General features: G+C 33.9%; 1 protein-coding gene across 3 annotated transcripts in view; it reads right to left on the reverse strand.

Moving 5' to 3' along the window:
* AP3B1 (adaptor related protein complex 3 subunit beta 1) overlaps positions 1–23,665 on the reverse strand; it is a 158,682-nt gene that overhangs the window by 39,688 nt on the left and 95,329 nt on the right. For all 3 annotated transcript variants that reach the window (XM_026670594.2, XM_026670593.2, XM_087958307.1), the window contains exons 22-24: positions 22,261–22,367; positions 3,509–3,740; positions 1,755–1,839 (exon numbers count right to left, since the gene is read on the reverse strand). In XM_026670594.2, coding sequence (XP_026526379.1) covers positions 1,755–1,839; positions 3,509–3,740; positions 22,261–22,367 — 424 coding nt within the window. The remainder of the gene's footprint in view (positions 1–1,754; positions 1,840–3,508; positions 3,741–22,260; positions 22,368–23,665) is intronic.

Raw genomic sequence — 23,665 nt, forward strand, 5'->3', positions numbered from 1 at the left:
ACAGCGGCAGCAGTGGCAGGAACCATGGAAGCGTTCCAGCTGCTTCTCAGGTGAGGGAGCCGCCTCCGTAACTTCCATGGTTCCCACCGCTGCTGCCGCTGTTATTGGAGACGGCGCTGGCGAGAGAGGGACAGCTGCAGCTCAGCCTGGGTGCTTGGAATGCAGGAACGGGCTGTGCACCGGGACTTTTGCAAACTTGCAGAGCCCGAGGCTGGAGCACCAAGGGTAGCAGCAGCAGAGATGCTCGCTTGGCTCTTCTCACGCCCACCCAGCCGCCGGATTAAACCAAAACGCAGCATGCGGTGCTCCCAGGTACCTCAAAATCTTTTTCCTGTTGTTACGGGACGGGGAAAAGTGGGAGCGACTCAGATGCTGTTGTTGGAGACAGCGCTGGTGCGTGTGGGGGGAGAAATTAATTCACCCCGAAAAGACGTCCTAGCCGTTTTTCAGGGCTCAAAAAAAAAAAAAAAAAAAAATAAGGCCTGGCCTTATTTTGTGAGAAACACGGTAGATGGCCTTATTTATAACCATTATGACTCATGAGCTCCATTGCGGTCATAAGTCCAGTCCTACCTGTAATTGCAGGTTTTTTTTTCACAAGCTCTAAAGAAATAATTCCCCCAAGTATCCAGCTGAGTTAACTTAGTTTGTTTACTGTCTAGAACAGTGGTTCAAACTCGATTTCATTGAGGGCCAGGTTTGTGTTTGACCTCGGATGGCTTGGATGGGCGTGGCCAGCTCAACATCACTTGTGTCGAGGACACGTGTGGTGGCCAAGTGTTAAGGCAGGATTTCCCTCAGATCCTCCCTCACACTCTATAATTTCCTTCCTTCCTTCTCTTCTTCTTCCTTCCCTCTTCATTCTTTCTCCTTCCTTCCCCTCTTTCCTTATTTTTCTTCCTTGCTCTCTTCCCATCTTTTTCTTTTCTCTTTCCCTTTTCTTTTCCTGTCCCTTCTTGGATGCTCAAATGCAAAAGGGGAAACATTTCTCCTTTTGTTTTGCTTTTAGTTTGTTTTGCTAGCCCTCTGCCAACAAAAATGGAGCTTCAGGGGGCCCGCGGCCCTGCCAAGCTCCATTTTCACTGGCAGAGGCACCGCGGGCCAGTCCTTTGTTGTTTCCAGGGCAGCCCTGCGGGCCAGATCTAAGCACCAGTCCGCGGGCCTTGAGGTTGATACCCCTGATCTAGAACATTATAAAGCTTTGTGAAACTTAGCAACTCACTGTAGAGGCTCTTCTTATTCTTCTCCAGAGAGGCTTGATCTTCTGTACATTTAGTAATGATTATTGCATAAAAATTATAGATTGCACTTGAAAGAATGGCTCTGAAAAGGTTATTTGTATATTTTAGTCTCGCCTTATGCAAGATGGCAAGCTGGGTGGCTTTGGGCCAGTCACTCTTTCTGAGCCCAACCTACCTTACAGGGTATAGTTGTGGGTAAAATAGGAAGAGGAAGGAGTATTAGGTATGTTCATGCATTGATTTATTTATAAAAAGCAATAAAGGCAGTATACAAATAAACATCATCATCAAATTAAAAAATATTATATGACTATGCTATTTTAAAAAAAATTAAAGACAGAAAGAACTTTTGCACCTCAAAATTGAATAAACCGATCAACCTTAAAGATAATTCTGTTTTAAAAGTGTTTCAGTCAACTATGTTAACATTCCAGTAGCATAGGACATCAATGTTATTCATTTGCACTGCATATAAACGATTTGTTTTTGAAATGCCATTCTAGCATAACTTACCATAACTGGAAACTAGCAGCCTGTGTAGAATCACAGAAGTCAATTCCTACTGGAACGGTAATAGATTTCCCAGGTTCAAGGGATTCTAATAAACACAATGTTGTGAACACTGAATAAGTTTCAGATAAACCATCCTATCAATATTTAATCCTTATCTATATTTATATATCTCTGAGTGTCTGCTAAAGTAAGTTGTCAGCAAGAAATATGAGCAAATACTCAACTAATGTCAATGTATAGAAGCTATCTTAATTTTACTTTTGCCTGATTTAGCTTTGAGATTTAAAATGTTTATTTATCAAGGAAATTAGTTTGAATAAACCATCTGTCAACACCCTGAGAAGTTAAAGCAAGATACATTTATAATTTTGCAAGCCTGTATCTCTATGATATATAGAGATACTATTAGGATATCATTAATGTTTTTATAACCATAAGAAATTAATCTACTTAATTTAAAAATGAAATATAGAAATATGAAATATGAAAAAGGAGATTATAGAAAATATGGGGAAATTGTCCCATTGGTTTTAAAAACATTTTTAAACAGAAAAATAGTATTTAATACCTTATTTAAAAAGATCAAAGACTTGCAGAAGAAATAATGGCACTTTCTGCTTTTCGTTGTTAAAAATAAACCTCAAACCAAATGATTAACAAATTACGTTGAGGAATAAATTCTGTGATTTTATTTTCTCAATGTTTGCTTTATTTGAAAAGTAACCATAGTAAAAGATTAGTCTGCATTATCTATAGATAATTTTGGATAGCTGCATCTTTGGGTTTACTAACAAATTAATGTTACTTTTTCTGAATCTATTACTAGATTATAGTTCTGTGGGTTTTTTTTGTACATTTTCTTCACCAAGATCAGTATTTTTAGAACTTCATATGATTAGATCCTGACTTGTCAAAGAACATTCAAATACCTCAGAGAAAAGAATTTCTTCCATTACTATCTAGTAAAGCAGTAAGAAACAAGATTTTTTTTTTTTTTTTTTTGCAAATCCTCAATTCCCTCTGCAGCATCCAAAGCTATATGCCAAGCAGTGACTTTTCAAAGTAGTTTCAGAGCACCAGGAGACAGGAGAAATGAGTAAATATTCTAAATATACTTTCTCCAGTTTCTTCCATGAATATCTTTTGAATGAAATTATATTTTTAAAATGTCAAAAGTGGGTGGGGAGGAGGGGATGAAGCAGGAAAACTTCTATTATAACTGCAGGGCTCCACTACATTTGAGAGTATAATCCAGAGTGCATCTATCTGTTCCCAACAATGAGGACTCTAAAATGACAAAACAGATACTAAAGGCTAACTCTACCTTTTCATATTTATCTTGTAATATCTGTTCAAGTACCTAAAAGGCAAAATTTGCATCATGATGTCATGGTACATATTTTGCATAAGGCCCCCCGCAGATACCTTATGCTATTTACCTTGCAGTGATGTGCTGTTTTATATGAAATTACTTTCTAAAAAATGTAATGCAAGCTTACATCTTAATCATGCCTGCTCAGAAAAGAAACTGTTTAGAAAAACGTATAAATCAGGTCACAGATACAAAACATTTCAATGGCATTGTAAATATAATCATGTCCTGCATCATAAAACATTCAATAAATTTAAAAGGCTAATTGAATCATGAACTAAGTTGATAAATACACCGATTTTTAAAAAAACACCCAAATCAGTATTTTTTTAAAATTTACACAGTGATGACTAGATAAGTGTCAAGATAAGAATTTAATTACCTATTGAATTAAATACGTGCATTCTCATGCCAGCTGGTAGCTTTTTTTCACTTAAGTGGATATTCTCTATCTTCTGGTCTGTGGTGTTAGTTAGCATCACCTGTACAGATACCATCTGATCACTATAAATGCATGGCTGTCTTGAGAAGTGATAATTGGCTGCTAATCCTTTTCCACTCATTCGGTGAAGGAGTTCATGAGATTTCATTGGCACAAAGAAGGGTGCACTGACCTGTTATACATAAAAAACAAAACTGTGATTATAGACTACTAAACAATTGTGAACAAATATGAAAATTCATTCATTCTTCACAATGTTGAATTGCCTATCTCCTTCAGACTCTGACCGAGGTGTAATAAAATGTTAGAATGTAAGAACAGTATACCAAAAAGTTTTTTGAAAAGGAGGCAAAGATAATTGCAAACTGTTAAAATTAATTAAAAAGCAAAAGGAGGGCTCTCAGGGCATCAGCCAACCCCATGGCTATATGTTCCTCTGCACTTCCCAAACAAGGCCACAGAACCATGTTTTAACTACTTTTTGGAACGCCAGTGGGGGGCGGGGCGGGAGGTCTGCCTCACCCCTGAAGTGAAAATATTCAACAGAGTGGGAACAACAGCAGAGAAGACTCTCTTCTTACACCATGCCAGTGGACATTCTTTAATGATGGGATCTGCAACATACCTTCTCTGCCTGACTGGATGGAATGGGTTGATGAAAAGGGACAAAGACAATTTCATAGATAGCTTGGCCCCATCAGCCAATATTATATTCTATGTGCAACTAGCGTTTCATGACATTCTGTTTTACTTCATCAGACTGAATACCATTCTCAGTTGAAATGTTTCTGTGATATTTTTAGTAACAAGCAGAACATTATCAAAGCCATTTTCAAATCACAATGGAAAACCATTACTTTTGATATTCTGGAAGGCCTTCAAGACCTGGTTGTGTTATTCAGGGGGGGGGGGGGTTCCCAGGAAATACTGAGATGGTTCCATTGCTGATCTGGTTATCCTCATCCCCTCTTTGCCTAAGATTTGTATCTGTTTTTATAATATCCAGCTGTCAAAGTGTTTTTATATCTTTTATATTGTTTTTATATGTGATTTTTTATTTGTTATGTGTGTTGCACCACACAGGTGCTTTTGGTGAGGTAGGCAGCTATATAAATTAGATTAATTAATAAATAAAACAATGAGAAAATAAATGTCAGAGAAAGTAACTGGCTTCCCTAGTGCTTTCTAACAAGCAATGTCAATGGAGAAGCCAGATTCACTTAACAACTGTAGTGGTTAACTTAACAACTGTGACCAAAAAAGGTTGTAAAATGGGGCAAAACTCACTTAACTACTGACTTTCTTAGCAACAGAAATTTTGGGTTTAATTGTGGTTGTCAGTCGAGGAGTATTTGTAAAGCGAATAAATTAATATAACCACTGATAGCATAGAGTAATGGATTTATTATTTTACTAATTAAATATTTTATTTAGTGTTTGTAGACTGCTTCTTATTTGTACAAAGCCTAATGTGATTTACAATTGCAGTGAAATGGTTATATTAAATCAAACACTTCAGTTAAAAAAATTAAAAATACTAATAAGAATAAGCGCAGTGGAAAAATAAACATTAAAAATGAGTTTTCATGAAGCAGCTAAAACATCCCAGTGTGCAGACTTGGTATATTGCAAAGGGAAAATAATGGAAAGTAATTCTAGAAATATTAACATTCTAGTAAGTATACTTATTGTTCTCTGGGCTTGGTTTTTTTTTTGCAGACATTTCATTAGCACACTAGGTTATGTCATCATAGGAGAATGTGATTCGGTGGCTGATTGCATATAGCAGCTTGTCCTACCAATCCTATGTGGATATTGGGATATTGTTTTTATTTGATTGCTCTTGCTTGTCTGGCAGTGCTTCCTGCTTCTCTGATTATCTAAGTTATATAGTACTTTAGCATGAATTATGGTTCTCAGGATAATTTTCAACTGAGAAAAAGGATGGAACTGTTTCTTTTAGGACTGGTTTAATTATAATGTTAAAAAAAACAGAAATACAGGGCTTAATGCTTTAACATGCATTTAGCTACAGTATGATAACAACAACAAATCCCACTGGCATATGGTTTAGAAAATCACCTATATAATTTCGTATGTTTGAGGAAAATAATCAATGAATTCAGTAGACAATTAAAGGAAATCTGTGTGCCTGTAGATACAGAGACAAGCCACACATATTTTATCAGTTTATTACAGTAAGCAAATAAGCGTGGAATGAGAGTGCACATAACTGTCTACTTAGTGCTTACTGAAACATTTATAAGAGCTGTTATCTCACTAATAACAGACAGACAGCATACAATTTTAGAAAAGAAAAGGCTTCATATTTTCAACACTTCAGTAAAAAGCAACTGAAGAGTGTAAAATGAAAAATACTCTGTGCAGTTTGCTGGTAATGGACCATATTATCAACTCAAGTTAGATTTATATGATACAAACTAATCACTAATAGTTATTTTATGATATGGCATGTCTGATTCTTAGGGGGTAGCTTTAAGATTAAAATCATAAAATGTTAAATGCCACTACTTAAAGCTGACTAAAATATAGATTAAAAACAAAAAGAGCATGTACAATTAAGCTGCTAAACTCTGAGATAGTTGTGCAAAAATATGCAACCCAGAAGTCAAATGAGGACAAATTATTGTGTTGCAATGAGAAAAGTCATCTTGCAAATTAGTTTTGGGGCTGAAACTGGGTTATAGCTTTCTGTGACTTAGCTAAACATAAAAACATTCCAAAATTTTCCAATCTTAGAAATTTACAAAATCATTCCAGATCATTTATCTTTATGATGAAATTCAGAAAACAATCTAAGTTTCAGAATCAAACAGGCTTAGAGTTTGTATTAGCATTACAAAACAGAGAGAGCAGAAACTGATACTACTAGCTCAGGGGTGGGCAAATTACGGCCCGCGGGCCACATCCGGCCTGTTGGTCTGTCCAATGTGGCCCGCCCCTGAAAAAAAATCGCTGCCATAGGTCTGTCCAATGCGGCCCGCCCCTGAAAAAAAATCGCTGCCATAGGTCTGTCCAATCTGGCCCGCCCCTGAAAAAAAATCACTGGGCGTGGCGTAATTGCCCTGTGCTGCGTGGCCCCCAAAGCTGCAAAACAGTGCGGAGCGATCTAGGGGTAGGAAAGAAAAGAAATTTGCAAAGGCCTCGGCTGGGAGTTCGAAATCACCTTCGAGTGCGACCTCTCCGAAGGTGAGTCCCCGCCGATCCACCTTTTTTTCCCGGGGCTTCCAGGTTTAAACTTTGCAAAGGCCGCGCCGGCGGTAGCAACTCCTGACTCAGGGGGCCTCCGAGGGGAGGGGAAGGAGGAGAAGAGGGGGGAAGGGTGGGGGGGGGCGATTCCCAAAAAATCTTGTGCTGACCCGGCCCGTCTGTCAAATTTTAAAAGTCAATGCGGCCCCCGAGCCAAAAAGTTTGCCCACCCCTGTACTAGCTTAATACTTTTTAAGTGTATTTCTGCACAAGAGTTAAGATTCCAAAAGTAAAACATCTGAAATAAAAAGGACCACATTGCACATCTTGAAACCACATGTTTCACTTACCACCTAGAGGCAAACCATTAAGCACCAGTTAAATTACCTCACCAGTTATCTTTCTGGGACTACAAAAACATAAGGCTAGTAAGCATAAATCCACTCCATTGGGCTTGGCAGATCAGAAGTTGAGAGACATTTATATAGGTTGCTATGTAATAAAGCACTGAACTGATGTAAAATTGAAGCTTAAAAGAATTACATTTCTTTGCAGGTCACAAAGTATGGATTATTATTTGTGCATTCAGAGACTTAATTCAATTTCTCCCAGTACTTTGAACATTTAAATGCATTTTTAATTTAAAAGAGCATCCATTATTTGAATAAAGATAATTGCTATTTTAGTGCGCCCTTTTCCAATATTACTGAAGTAATTGCAAATTTGTTCTATTGAGTCATGCCCAGAAAGTTTTGTCTTTAACTACAGATTATAGCTTTTCATATGGTTTTATCATGCCCATATTGAATATATGAAACTGTACAAAAGTATTATCTGACTCTTTCCAATTAAGCATCATCAATAATAATGGTTATTGCTTAATATCACCAAACTCCAAAAAATGATGATCTTGAATATTGCTTGGATTCAAATTCTTGGGTAAGAAAAAGCCAGCTGAAATTGTTTTTAGACCAAACTGAAGTGATACTGGTAGGACATCTGGTTTAAGAATTCAATTGGCCTTGGAACTGATTACATTACACACTTAGGAGGGTGTTCCTTGAAACTACACTAACCATCCATCTTCAGGACTCAATAGTTGTTTCCACAACTTGAGTTTGTGTGTAACTATTTGCTCTTCCTAAATCAATATGAAATAGTCACTTATGCTCTGGCCATTACTGTAACACATTTAGAATGTTGCAATGCCATTTATATAGGATTCCTTGTGTCTAGAGTCTGAACTAGCAGGAAATGTGTTATCTATGTTTACTATTACTGCATCGTATTCATGTCACTCCAATACTGGAAGTTCTACAACGGCTCACAGTTCTTTTCACTTCACAATGCACAATACTGTTATTATAATTTCAAATGTTTCAAACTTGAAATTGCTTGGATCTTGACTATATGAGGGACTTTCTGGTTCATTATGAACTACCCCTATTACTATGATTTATGTATTAACATATAGAACTCCGGAGTATAATCACCATTCTGATGAAATTGCAGTCCAACTCTGTAGCTCTCACAGAGTAATTCAATAATTAAAAAAACCATCATCATCCCTTTTGTGGCCCTCAGAGAATCTCTCAAAATGCTACATAACTCCAAAGGCACACCTGTAAATGATCCAGAATTTAAGGTCCTTTGAATAATCTGCTTGTATATTTTGTCCTAATAAGGTGAGATTGGAATGGTTCCACTGATCTATTTATTTAGATCAGTGGAACTGAACTATGCTAGAAATGATCAATACATTAGGGAAACATAAAAACGATATGGCATTTTCCCAAGATTTCATAATAAATCTGTAAAAATTATCATACATTTTTTCACTAATTGTTCAGAAAAGGAGTTTTATATATATAAATTCTGGTATAATCATTAGCCATACTTTGTATTTTGTCACCAAATAAATTGTCTTATAAGGATGTTTCAAATCTTTGCTGCAAATAAGAACAACATGAAAGGATTTTTTATCGTGTTTGGTGGATGTGTAAAAAAGTTAAAAAATGGATACAAATATATGCATTAATTCCGAAGATTTTAAAATTTAAATTATAACTGAAACAAGAGACTGTTTTTGAGACTAATGGACAGGCAATTAGAAAATGTTGTGTAACTTTGTTTTTATATATGACAACTGCAGTGAGACTATTACATGCTCAAAAGTGGGAAGATTCAATACCACCCACAATGAAGGAATCATTGGTGAAGATCATGGAACTTGAGAGATGGCTAAGTTAATCTTTTTGATTTGAGAGATATTTACATTTATGGTTGACTGAAAGCCTCTTACAGCTTTTTGCATGAAACAGAAAAAACAACAACACTTATGACTTGCGGCTTTGAGGATTAGAAAAAAACGGAGAATAGAAATAATTGATTTTTTTTTTGTAAACAAAGAATAAGAGATAATTATATAATTATACTTATATTTGCTGCAGAGGAAACTGGAATTTCTTTCTATTCTTTTTTACTGCACTTTTATACTAAATGCAATATGCTTTGTCCTCGACTTACAACTGTTCATTTAACAGTGACTTATGACCCATCCTCACAGTTACATTGTCATATCATCCCATGGTCACATGATCGTAATTTGGGAAGTTGGCAACTGGCTCACATTTATGATGATTGCAGCATCTTGCGATCATATGATCACTATTGCAACCTTTCCTGCTGCCTGATGAACAAAGTCAATTGAGGAAAGTTGATTTGCTTAATAACCGCATAATTCACTTAATGTGATGTGCTTAACAACCATGGTAAAATGGTAATAAAATAAGTCCCAGTCATGTGATGACTAACTTAATGACATCACTTAGTAACAGGAATTCTGGTCCCAATTATGGTTTTAAGTCAAGGATTAGCTGCACTTAGATTTTCTACTAATATTTATAAGAATTAAGAGCTAAATGTAGTTGCTTTAGTTATTTTTATAAAAGGGAATTCCATATACTACATATAATCTGGTAAATAAATGGAAACAAAATTAAAGAACAAAACAAAACCTAGAACTGAGTCATTCACTCTACATGTCACTGAATTCCCATGATTTACTTTCATACCTAAGTATACAATTTTGTTTAAAATATCTTCTTTCCAGAGAAATATAATTCACCAATTCTTCTAAAAGTTTATCACGGTTTTTACAAGACATTGCTGAAACTCTTTATACTGATATACTTAATAAAGCCAAACCCTCTAACTGTCCTGGGAATGTGAGGAGCAGTAATGCAAATGTGACTTGCACCAGCAGAGTGCCTTGAAACGTGAATCATGAATATTAAGTTAGTCTGTCATGTGCCACAGATTTCTTTTGAAATAGCCAATTTCATTCAAATAAGCAGAATACTTTGCTTCTATAAATATTTTCTAAATACTTCCCCAAACCAATGTAATTAATCTGCAAAAATTTTCACTCACAATATAACAATATTACATTTTGTTAAAAGTAGTAATCAAGAAGTTAAATTACATTTATTCATTTTTTTCAAAACTGAACCCTTTTAACAGCTTTCCTTTCCTCCTTTCCACAAAGTCCCTAAGTATTTGAATTATTTTTTAAAAAAATCACTCCAATTGAAATAAACTATCTATGTGTCTTTTGAATGTCAGAATACCATGAAACTGGGGAAAACGTATTAAATATAGAAAGAAGCACCACTCAATGGAAAATTTTGCAGATTAACTCAATAATCATCAAATTTGTAAGAATGACATTCAGTCCAGATAAAACATGGTACTTTTCACTGTCCAGAGGAGTGATGCTGAATCTACTTTGGAACAGAGTAAACACCCTTTAAAGGATCTAGTGGCTTTCTGAGAAGCACAAGACCCATTATTATTTCAACTAGTGTCACAATGGCGGCTCAATTTGGGACTGAATTGATCTCACTACAGTAACCCATGCTGTGATAACTCTTTGTCATGTATCATCTTGTTCTCTCTTTCTCTCTGTGTGTATGTGTGTATGTCTGTGGTATATTAAGTATGTGTAGAGAAGATATATCTACTTGCTGAAACTTTACTTTGGACAAAATATTGGGGTAAAATTAGATTGAAATTGATAATATATATACATCACAGAATTATTTATTAACTTCATTCAATGTCCCAAAGTGTTGGTATCAATTTCTAAAGTCTTTCACTTCTTGGGATAACAGTGCTTGGAGGAACTTCTCTTCCCATATATCTCATATGTTCCTGCTCATACTTAATATCAATATATTTTTTAAAAAAATCTGAAGCGATAAGCAAAAGGTTTTAAATAAATATTAGTCTTTCACCTGGGTTAAAATAATCCATTGGGTAAAAAACTCCATACTCATAAAGAATATTCATTTCAATGGAATACAATCTCCAAAATAAATATTAACCTAACATCCCACTATTTATTATTATTTTTGTTAATTATATAGTGTAGCAAAAATAAGCCACTTTCAGGCAACATTTAAAGAGCATGGTGGAAAAAAAGAATCAGTGCAGATGTAATTATTATGATTGGTTAATTGTGTGGGATCCAGATTTAATCATTAGGCCCAGTGAAATCAATATTACTTGAATTAATCATTCTTAAGTATGATTAGGCCTAGATCCAACTTTCATTCATCAATTTGATTTTAAAAACTGTAGCAAAAAGGTGTCATGCTCTTGGCAATCAAAAACAAGATTCTCACAAACCTTGCCTTTATTTAAAAGGGAAAAGAGATGACATTATAGAAATCTTGATAGCTGATACTTTTACTTTAGCATCTAATCTATGTTAGGTTTATTAGGAAGAAACTTCCTATTTCTCTTGCTACTTTTTAATAGACAGAGAGGTGCTTATTTGCCTAATAAAGGAGGAATGGAACAAGTAACATTTTGCAATCTACCCATTCAGGTTCCAAAAAATTCACAGCAAAAGACTTATCCAAATCTATGAAGCTATTATAAAGCTCACACACTGATAAAAAATTCAAACTTACTTTGAGACATGCATTTAGATAAGGGACATTTGGAATTCCTCACAAAAACATCATTTCATTTACATGTAACTATCAAGGCCAATCATATCTTACCCAAAGCAAACTTTAGAGTTTGTTACTTTTATAGGATACCTTCTATCACCCAAGATGATCAAATCTCAAATGTAACATAGGATTGCAACAAGTCAGCATGTTTACACAAGTGCCTATGAATTTTACATGGCCCGAGAAACTTTTGTAAACAGCACAAGAGTATGGTGCTTTGCAACCTGTCACCTTTTCTTCCTTGCCTGCTTGTTAAAGAAAAGACTTTAACCCATCCCTCAAAATCCCCAAATTCAGTTGGATCAGTGAATCTGATAGTCACCAAAGAGTATTTGTGAAAAGCAATGGCAAAAACAAAAAAACCCTTTCATACAGGCAGCATTATGTTCCTAGAGCAACTTATATAGTTTGGAGGATACATGCCGTACTCAGGTGATATAGGAACATACAGACAAACACTCAATTCAAAACAATTTTGTATATACAGAGGGAGATATTTAAATCAGTGCATCCGGTTTGCTGCAGGAAAAGATTATGCAATATTTGAAATTATTGGTGGTATATTCGGTAAATGTTATTCAAAAAGCCCAGGACTTAATTTTAAATGCAATTTATCTGATGCCACTGGCATCAGATAGATTGCATTTATAACTCCAGTAAATAAAGCCTATATTTATGAACACATTTCCTTGAATTAATTTTGTACTCTGCCACTGACCATTACCTTAATTTCACATTTTTGTTTGAATTCTTTGCTTTTGCAAGCACAATAAAGGCCTATGGGGAAAAAGCTTCAAACTGCATATTATCTCTCCTGACAAACTCAACATTTTATGAAGAGCTTCTGCTCACTCTGACATCTCCTTACCTTCTGTAAATAAGAAACAATTCATTTTGTAGCCTTGACTTTAAAGCCCAGCCTTTTCACTTTTTTTTCTTTTTCTAAACAAGTGACAAAGAACAAGGAAGCTGATTGAAGGGGTCCATTATGTATCAACTTAAAGAAAGGCAAAGTGATTGATGAAACTAGCAGTCACCTTCACTGCTAACTACTGCACCTGTATCCTTTTTGTCAAATGACCTGAAAATCCTGCTGACAGTTTCACATTCACTACAAGGATACACTGTAGTTTTGAATACTTTTATTTGCCTTCAAGACTTCAGGTGTAAGTTTTTGGAGCCTAAATTGGGTTTTCAAACTTTTCAATCATACATCATTAAGCCTTCATTTTTATGGGTTACTGCACACACTGTCTTAGAAGAAGTGGTACTAGCAGGTGAAATGTAATCTTATCAAAATTACTTAACATAGAATAAAGCAATGCCTGCAAAATACTTTATCTACAAAAGGTGGTTAATTTGAGATAATTACTGTGTTTGTGGAATATTTTTCTACTTCTTGAAAACCCAGAGTAACAAAATTAAAATATGCAATATTAATTTTAGGTTACCAATAATTATTTGAATTTATATATTTAATTGGATTGCATAACAAACTATCAGGGTCTTCCTGAAGATACTGAATAACAGATTCAGAACAATTCTAGTGAAGAAGCCATTTAATATATAATTATTAATAACTACTATTTAGTTATTTTTTTCAATAATGTGCTATATATGAATACAAAATTGAAAGCTGCCCCTAAATTCTTTTTTCATCAAATTTTTAATGAGAAATGAGAAGCTAGCATGTGTTTTGAATAGAATAGAATGGAATAGAACAGAATACAACTTTGTCACTTTAAATGTACACTAATCAGCATATATTAAATTGAAATTTTATTGCATTCAGCCTTCAAAGGATAACAATTAAGCATATATCCATATACACACATATATATGACACAGAAAAACATGACTTTATGGCTTAAATGATGTGCCCTTTAACCTGGGAAACCTATTAAACTGAGGGGGAACTTTTAACCTGTGAATGGAGGAGCAATTGATTACCTGCTGATTAAGTCAATTAAAACTTCTGATATTAAAAAGTAGTTAATGTTTACTTAATAGAATCACTTTTTACACAATTATTAACTCTAGGTTTTTTTCCTTCTTATATAAAAAGCTTACATTTGTTACTAAATTCAGTACTATGTTCTTTTTATTTTCTTTTTAAAATCTACCAGGCAATAAGATACTTGAGAGGCCAGAAAATCTCCAAAGGAGCTGGTATGTTCTTTGTGGGACACAGCACCATTTCCTCTGGGCATTTATTACCTGTTAAAAACCAATCTTTTGGTGAGTGGCAGTTCAGGGTTTTTGAGAGCAAGCTGCAATATTTCTTCGGGTCTGCAGAGTCATAATTAAAGCTGAACTGAGTGGAATTGGAGAGGGAAGGTCAGCGAGGTGCCGTATGAGAGATGAGGCTGGGCTGATGGGCACCAAATGAACAAATTATGATGGGCCCCACTCAATGTGATGAGGTCAAATGCTTGTTTCTACCCACTGACAGTTCAATTTCCCTGCAATGTCTCTCGGTTCTGTATGAGCTAATTATGAATGAAAAGTTATCAACTGCCTGCACCAAAAGCTACTTAAATACCTTTTCTCCAAGCTTTTAATGTCAAAATATTGTAAAGAACAGCACATTGGACCAGTTTTTGAGCCAAGCAATGCTTGGGTTGATCTAAATATCAAAGAAAACCCACACATTTTTGTAAGTTACAGAATATATGAGACAAGTTTGCCAGCTGTTGCCTGCTTAGCAAAAATATTTTATAAAGCAAATCTTTTATTGCACATACAAACCATTTCCATCACAATAGCAGCAATACTGAGCTCAAATGTTTTTGGTATTACAGGCTGGATAATTTTCAAAAGTCCTATATCTTTCTTGGGATGATGCTACCGAACTACTAGATTTTAAGCATCAATACACCTAAATATCCTAGCACACAAATATATTACACATAAAAACAACTGATTACAACATGTCAATTTGATCAAAACTTGCTTTAAGATACCGTTTTCTTTGCAAACGTAAGAACAAAAGTTTTTAACTGTTCTGAATCCTATGGCATCTGACAAAACAAATGCCATCAATTTTAAGATGTCAGCAGGAAATAGCCATTTAAGAAGATATATGTCTAGTGAAAATATTTTCAAAGTTATGTCGAAATGAGTTGAAAAATATCTCATAGATAATTATTGCTTTAACATAAGATTTCCCTGTTCTTTAATTTCTGTTATGTAGAGACCAGGTACATAAGTTAAAAAAATACACAAAAACAGACCTCACAATAACTAGCTATTTTACCTCTATTTATTACAACAGATCATTACTATCATGAAAAGAAACAGCAAACGCAAGAATGTTCTAATCCTTATATTTACTAACATTATATCAAGTATGTTTCAAAACCTAACCCATTAATAAGAACAAATACTGTGTTGGGTTTGTGTGTTAGGTTTGAATATTCTGTTTTAACCAACTTTCTATGGTTTAATGGCAATTGTTTTTTTAACTGCTGTTAGTGATTTTCAAAGTATTAGCTGTGATTGCTGAATTTAGAATACTATCTTGTTAAACATCAAGAAATATCACAATAAAATTATTGTTGTACCATCCTCATCTTTAAGTAGCATAATTAGCAGCAGAGAAATGCAGTTCATTCATTACAGAACCTTTCAGGAAGTTGATTTTTTCTAATTCTGATTGTAATTGCATTGTTCTAATCTTGTATTATAAAGGCAGCTGCTTGCCTATCATTTGTACTTTCCTAGTTAATCCTGACTCAGTGAATTAACCTTTAATTACCGCTGTTAAAATTGAAATGAGCCTCTTGTCTGACTGGGGCTGCCCCCTTTCAGTGCATGATTCTGATGAAAATTTTTAGGGTCAATGAATATGTCCCATGTCATGTCTGATAGATGCTAAAGATGTGAGGACGTAAATGTTACCTTAGAAAGATGTGATTGAAATTTTAAAGAGACTAATCCTATTGACAAAAATGTTGGATCTTCATTTTCCAAAGAAAATATCAACAAGGATAAAACAAGGATAGAAACTGCATTTTTTACATTTTATACCAAAAATATTTGAAAGCAGTCTTGTACTAAAATTTGCTATATATGACTTATATGTGAATATATATAAGTGAATTATCTGGAAGAATAAGGTGGCACTACATTCCTAAATTATTTATAGATTTATGTTTTCTGATATGTATAAACTTTAAATAGAAATTTATTGAGAACAACCCTACTTCAACAAATATATTTCCATATGTAGCACTTAAAATTTCTGATGCTGTCCAAATAAGGTGCAAATAAAACAATTTTAATTCTATTAATAGATTTGTTAGCTAAATTGGGCCTTGATTTCTCTTCAAGTGAATTATAGATTCAAGTTGTAAATGATTATATTTAGCTTTTTTAATTTTAAAAGGATACACAAATTGGAAAAATATTGTATTGCAGCAAAATATAATCTTTTACTACTTGAAGAGAAATCATTGCACCTGACAAATCTTCAATAGAAGGTTTATATATAAGTATCTGTGTCCTTAATCTTCCTTATTCTAATAAGTAGACTATGGGACACCATCCTGAACCTTTCATTAGTCCTCACTCCAAATAATGAAACATATCATGTTGCAAATCCCATGATTTGCTACTTGCATCCAATATGAAACAAAAATATGTAAGCCTGGACTTTATGTCATATAGTTTTTCATGATTTTTGACATTTTTTTCATCATTGCAATTTGTACTAGGTGGCTGTCTGACTTAATTTTTAAGATTTAACTACATCCAGTTTTGGTCACCACATTATAAAAAAGAAGTTGAGACTCTAAAAAAGTACAGAGAAGAGCAACCAGGATGATTAGGGGACTTGAGACTAAAACATATGAAGAACGGTTATAGGAACTGGGCATGGCTAGAGAAGGATCAGGGGAGACATGATAGCAGTCTTCCAATATTTGAGGGGCTGCCACAGAGAGGAAGGGGTCAAGCTATTTTCTAAAGCGCCTGTAGGCCAGATAAGGAATAATGGATGGAAACTGAACAAGGAGAGATTTAACCTGGAAATAAGGAGAAACTTTGTGAGTGACCAATGGACAATCAACCAATGGAACAGCTTGCCCTCGGAAGTTGTGGGAGTGTCATCACTTGAGACTTTCAAGAAGAGATTGGACTGCCATTTGTCAGAAATGGTGTAGGGTCTCCCACTTGGGCGGGGGGTTGGACTAGACTACCTACAAGGTCCCTTCCAAATCTGATTATCTGTTATCTGTTAAGATACAAGTTACTTGACAAGTCATTTTATTTATTAGAGCCTTTAGCTCAGTTTATGCTATGTTACAATGTTTCACTGTATTAATTTTATTGTACATAATTTAGTGTGGTCCTCAATGTATAATTTTTATAAAGCACTTCTGTTTTATAAATAAACTAGCAGCACCAATTGTCAGCTGTAGACAGTGGTGACATTCAATTTTTTTTACAACTGGTTCTGTGGGCGTGGCTTGTGAGCATGGCAAGGGAAAGATACTGTAAAATCTCCAGTCAGAGTTTGTACTTGCCGGTTCTCCATATTAGTCAAAATTTCTGCTATCAGTTCTCCAGAACTGGTCAGAACCTGCTGAACATCACCTCTGGCTATAGATCTACCCAATCACAAATGAATTATAGGTTGATCTAATTTAAACAAAAGTATGCAGGGTGGATAATGAATCCCTGCTCTCACTGAAAGTTTTGCATTGAGGTGATTTGTCTCCAAACAGGTTACAATATTGGAACTGAGATGGGACTAGGGATGGGTGCAAATAAAGTCTTGGCAAAGTGGAAGATTCAGCATCAAGATATCTTTGAGGTTTTATATAGCAGACCAAATTTAATGAAAGATACCATCTAGGTTTGCTCTTGATTTTACATCTTCTGCTAAAGACTTTCAATGGGCAACATTATCTAAAGTATTAGAAGACTAATTTCTTGTTCTAATTTAAAAAGAATGTAATGTCAGTCAGATTAGTTTTTAGGAGCACAAATCAAAATTGATCAACTTTTGTTGAAGAAAGTGCAGAATTGTATCCTAATTTCAAATGGATGTTAACTTGAAGTGCATGTTAACTCAAACTGGATAGGAAAGCTGGTCTACTTTTAGTTTCACAAAGAAAGAACCTCATAAGACTGTAATCGCAAAACCGAAGAACAGATTTCACAGTATGTTTATTGACTGTACTAGAATCTAGTTATGGAATCAGCCAAAGAGGAGGTAGTCCTGGACATAATTCTAAGAAGTGGTAGAAGCAAATGTTTGATACAAGCAATGAATCAAATAGAAACAACAAGCTCCATTCTACTAGATTACATAGGAAATTATTAAAGAAACCTAACACAGAAATATTTAATTGTGGCCAGGTCTGTAGTTTGAAATCACTTTTTCACTAGGTATTTTCCTTGTTTTTCCAAGAAATACAAGTAACGTTAATAATTACAACTGATATCTTCCCTAAATCATATTTTTGGTCATGATCTACTTGACTACTTGAATGTGTTCTATATAAGGCCATACTTGCGGAAAGTCCAATTTTTTTTGATAATGTAAAGCGTATCAGAAAATTTCTGTTATCATATTAAGATCACACTGCCTTAATTAGAAAATTACAAATTTTGGATTCAAATAAAGGTGCTATATTAATATTAAAATCATTAACAAAACCAAATTAGAGCCTAACTATCTAGAGGAGTGCTTCAAGAACCTATCTGGTTATTAAATCAGCAGACGATCTTTGGGGGCATAATTATTCAAAGAGCTCTATTTCTTTTGATACTTCTTGTTCCAAATTGTGAAGTATTATCTTTTTTGAGTTAAACCTTTTTGAGTTGATTTCCAACCAGCTTTGTTTTTAAATCTGATGCCTTCTATGAGAGCAAAATGTTAAATAGAAATGATAAAATAAAAACTAAGATATGCCTCTTTAAATTGGCTATTTAAAACATTTTAGTTATTTTAATATTTCATCTGGTTTTAGGTGCTTTTTGGTTATTGTTATTTTTATCAAATTTATCCTATGTTGTAATTTATGAAAAGATGACACTGAAATATTAATAGGCAAAGAAATAAAAAGGATCTTTACAAATTGAAGGTTTGCTTATAAAAAAGTGAAAAGAAAAAATAGAAGATTAAATATACCAACATCCAAATAACAGATGGTCAACTACAGTATTCATAAGTAAACATTGATATTGCAAGTCTAGCTGCTCAGAATAGCATTGAACCACGAGATGGATGGCAAATAAATTTGGTAAGTAAGTAAGTAAGTAAGTCAGAAAAGGACCATTTTGTCCAAGATGTCACCAAGGAAGATTATTTAAGAACTGTGACCAAACAAGAGAACAAACAGGAATGCAAATCAGCATGAAACAAATACAAGAAAATTTTTCAGCAGCAAGCTGCTAATAAAATTAAGACCAAACATAACAATTTTTTTCTACATACATCCAAAATAGGAAGCACTTAAAAGAGCTGCTGGATAATAAGGAAACTAAAAAGTACTGAAGGAAAGAAATAAAGCAAACTACATATTTTTTGCATTTATTTTTTAAATCAGGTATATTAAGAAAAGTATTATTACAAGATAAAGGTATATAGTTTTAATAAAGGCAAATAAATAAATAAATAAAAATTAAAAAATAAATAAAGTGAATATTCTAAGCAAAGAAGAAGCCCTGACTTACAGTTCTAGATTATGAGGAAAGAAATAATTCAGGGATCCTGCTTCGGATTTAACAATAAGGGTGTATGCTTATTTCCTAGTTAAAAAATTATTTTTTGTTGTCAAAACTAAGCAGAATCAGCACCCTTCCTTCATCAAATAAGTCAGAATCAATCAAGATATTCATTGCCTTCGTTTGATTTCAGCCATTGTGTGAGACCGTTATAGCTTGAAAGGATGTCATACTTTCATCAGGAATAGTTATAGTTGATATTTGGCACTATCTGACATTCAGAACATTGTGTCTTAGTTTCTTAACATGGTCAGAGAGCAAATGGTTCCTATTTCCATTCAAACTTTTTCTTCTCAACATGGAAGTATTTCTAGGGAAAGTGTCATGTCTGAAAGAGTACCCTCTAAATAACTGTATGTAATTTAAAAACCACATTTTTCCCATTTGAGGTTTTTCCCTGTGATAAGGCTAACAGATATCCTAAGAGTCCAACAGTTGTTCCATGATGCACTAACACTTCTCTGATTCTTCCTTCCAATGGCAGTACCTTATTCCATTGAAAGTCACAGATGGAAAAGATTCTTCGAGCTTTATAGTACTCCTCTTAAAAGTTGGTACTAAGTATTGGATTAGATTAATTTAATGATTTTTTTCCTAACCAAACATGACTTTATAATTGTTACAGTTTCTCTCTGGAGCTTTTGCCCAAAAATACTTGAACCCAGCATCCTTTCTGCAAAACAAGGCAAATGTCAGAAGGATGTCTACTTTCTTTTTTCTTTTATTTTAAATATAAAAATATACATTCAATATCCATATAAACAGTGTGTTGTCTGGTTACAATTCTTTTGAGTAATACTCATCATAGTAATAATAATAATATTCTCTAGTAGTAATCTCGTAATGACAGTGCTTTTCTCTCATAATATTAATAATTATTAATACGAATTGAAATTAATAAGTTACCATAATCAACCCTAATAGTAAAATTAATCTTTCTCTTGTGATTTTAGAAGTTCTAACTTTTGTTTCTCTTATTTAACCATCGATAGAACAGATCCCGTATCTCAAAATATTCAGTCTCTTCCTTTTCTTCAATTTCAAGCGTTAGTTTATTCATTTCTGCCCATTCTAAGATTTGTGTTATTATCTTTTCTTCTGTAGAGATCTCCTCGCGCTTCCAATGCTATGCAAACATGATTCTGGTTACTGTTAACACATGTACTATTAATATACATTCCTTTTACTGTATTTTTCTGGTATAACGCCCAACAGAAATATTTCCAGTTTTAAATTATATGTTCCTTTATCATTTTTTTCTATCCAGATCTGTATTTTAATCCAATATTTTTTGCTTTCGGGCATGTCTACCACATATAGTAGTATGAGCCTGGGGTTTGGTTGCACTTGCAACACTTGGCAGACATATTCTTAAACATTCTAGCTAATCTTGCTGGAGGGAAGTGTCATATATAAAACATTTTGTACAGGTTTTCTTTATATGCAGTGGATGTTGTCAATTTATAGTTTCTGTTCCACAACTTTTGCCATTTGTCCAATTCTATAGAATACCCAAAGTTTTTAGCCCATGCTATCATGGTTTCCTCTATTTGCTCTCCCATTCTAATAGTCAATAGATAATTATAGAATTTTTAATTAGTTTCTCCTCCAGTCCCAGTAAGATTTGATCCAATTCTGTTGGATGTCCTCTTTCTTTTATGATTAATGTGAATAAAAAGAAAAATGAGAAACATATAAATGTATTTTGAATTAATTCCTATTGGTTAGACATGATGGGTATCTCTTGTATGTATACTAAAAAGATTCTACTGTTAGATCTTTTATCCTCTATTTCATATTTTTTCTGTTTAATATTCACTAGATTCTATGCATTTTATAGTCTTTATCACATATAATATAAACAGCAACAAACAGTGGCATACAAATATTATGTACATAGGGTAAACTAGTTTTATAGGGGCTACTTTATTATAAATAGTAAATTGCCATACAGATCACAGAGTTAGATAAGATCAACACAAAATCCATGGAGATAATATTTCTATTAGGCCAAGTGAAGTTGTACAAAACAACCGGCAGCTTGAATGTCGAAAACTCTATCAAGCAATTTGGATGTGAGAAGGGAAGAAAGGGTAGGAAAACAAATGTGAAAGATTATATTGAAGTAGTCCCTGTACCAGTCTACATAGAAAGTAGGTCCCATAAAGTACTACCTTCATAGATTTTTATTCTGTTGATCATTGTGGATAATGCTGCTGTTCATGAAACTTGGATAATAATCAGTTTAACTAGTCTATAGCAGGATTCTACAGACATGAAGGGCAGTATATAGATGCATTGGAACCAATGCTAGAGCATCCATTTGTTCCAACCACAGATAGTCAAACCAATTTTCTTAATTTTCCTTTCTGACTCTTGAAAGCTTTGAGTGATATTTTACAAATTCTGTTGATCCAAATAAAAGCATTGTCTCTATGGCCTTGTTTTTTCCCTCCTCATAATATCTCACCGTAGCATCCAGACAAATGAACTTTTAAAAAATCAATGTAATAATTATGTTTCTCTTGCTGGCTGGTTTATTACTGACAGTCTTATGAAACTAAAGTTTTGTGTTTGGATTTTAAATTTTAAGTAAGATGAAAGACATATATAACTGTAATATGTTGGTTTTATTTTTTACAGTGAAAAGTTTCCTCAATGTGTATATACAAACTATCAAATTTAATATAGCATATAGCAGAAGTAAATTAGTTCATAATTACTTACATCAATTACTGAAGAACTTGATAAATTTAAACCTTCTAGGTCTGCTGCTAAGATGGGAGAGAGAATCGATGGTTTGCAAAAGGTAGTAAGAGCTGGTGCAGGGCTGACTGAAGAAAATAATGTGATTAAGAAAAATAATTAAAATTGCCAAATACATATATAAATAATCATATGACTAAGACCATGATTCTATGGCAACATAAGAAAATAAGGGTTTTCCCATATCACTTCACCCATCCAGCCCAGTATTTTATGTCATGCTGTCCTGAAAGCATAATCTCAGAATACCATTGTTACTCCCTACAAAGTTGTACTTAAGAATTGCAGTCTGTGATTCATAGCCATCAAGACTGATAGCACTATTACTAATCTTCCAATCATTTGTCTCCTTTTAAAATGATCTAAATGCCATCACCATATCTGATAACTTTTCTGCTCTGAAAATAAATTCTTTTTATTAGTCCCTATTTTACCATATTTGGATTCGGTAACTATACACCCAAGTTCTAACATTCTGAGAAAAATGCTACTGTATATGAACACATTCTGCATATGGTTTTACAAATTTCTATTGTATCATTTTCAATCTATTTCTGCTTTACCCTAAAACATCTCAAATGATGTATTTTTCATTACAAAGAAGGCATTCTACGCTCTAATCATTTTGATTGCCATTTTCTGTATCATTTCCAGCTCTTCACTATGCTTTCCAAGGTATTGTTAACAGAACTGTGCACAGTATTCCAAGTGAAGTTGTATCATACATTACATATGGACAGTTTTATTTGGTCTTACATTTCAGGAAGGTGAATTCTAATTGAATGTTAGGAAGAAACTTCCACAGTGAAACAAATTATCTAGAGAGGTGGCAGGCTCTCCTCAGCTGGATATGTTCAAATAGAGACTGAACAACTACCTGCCAGTGATGATTTAAGCTGAATTCTGACATTGAGCAGAGCATTAGTCTCAATGGCCTTTCTTCCAGCTGTATAATTTTCATTCTTTTTTGTAATGGTGCAGCTTTTATGTCTGAAAATTCACATACATTGTCTATTGCATACTTGTAAACTTGTAATAAAACTAGTGCTGCTAATGCTTTATAATATATGTACAGAGCTGAAAATAAACCAGGGAAATGTTATATGTGGAGAGAGAGAGAGAGAAACTGAGATTGAGAGAGTTTTTAAAGGCTTGGATTTTTGTACTTTACAATACTTGTAATACAATACAATACAAAGGGCACTATAAAAAATCTATGCATTTTGAAATTCTATTGCAAACAGAAATCTTGGACTCCAACTTTGCTTCTGCTGGTAGAAGAATCCACTGAGCAGAATTATACTAGCAGAAGTGGGCTCAACATATGATAATTTCTTCTTTCCCCAGTTACTCTCTCCAAGTTTCA

The sequence above is a fragment of the Notechis scutatus genome, chromosome 2 (assembly GCF_049901735.1).
Source record: "Notechis scutatus isolate UNSWTSFEM ecotype Mainland chromosome 2, rNotScu1.2, whole genome shotgun sequence".
Lineage (NCBI taxonomy): Eukaryota > Metazoa > Chordata > Lepidosauria > Squamata > Elapidae > Notechis > Notechis scutatus.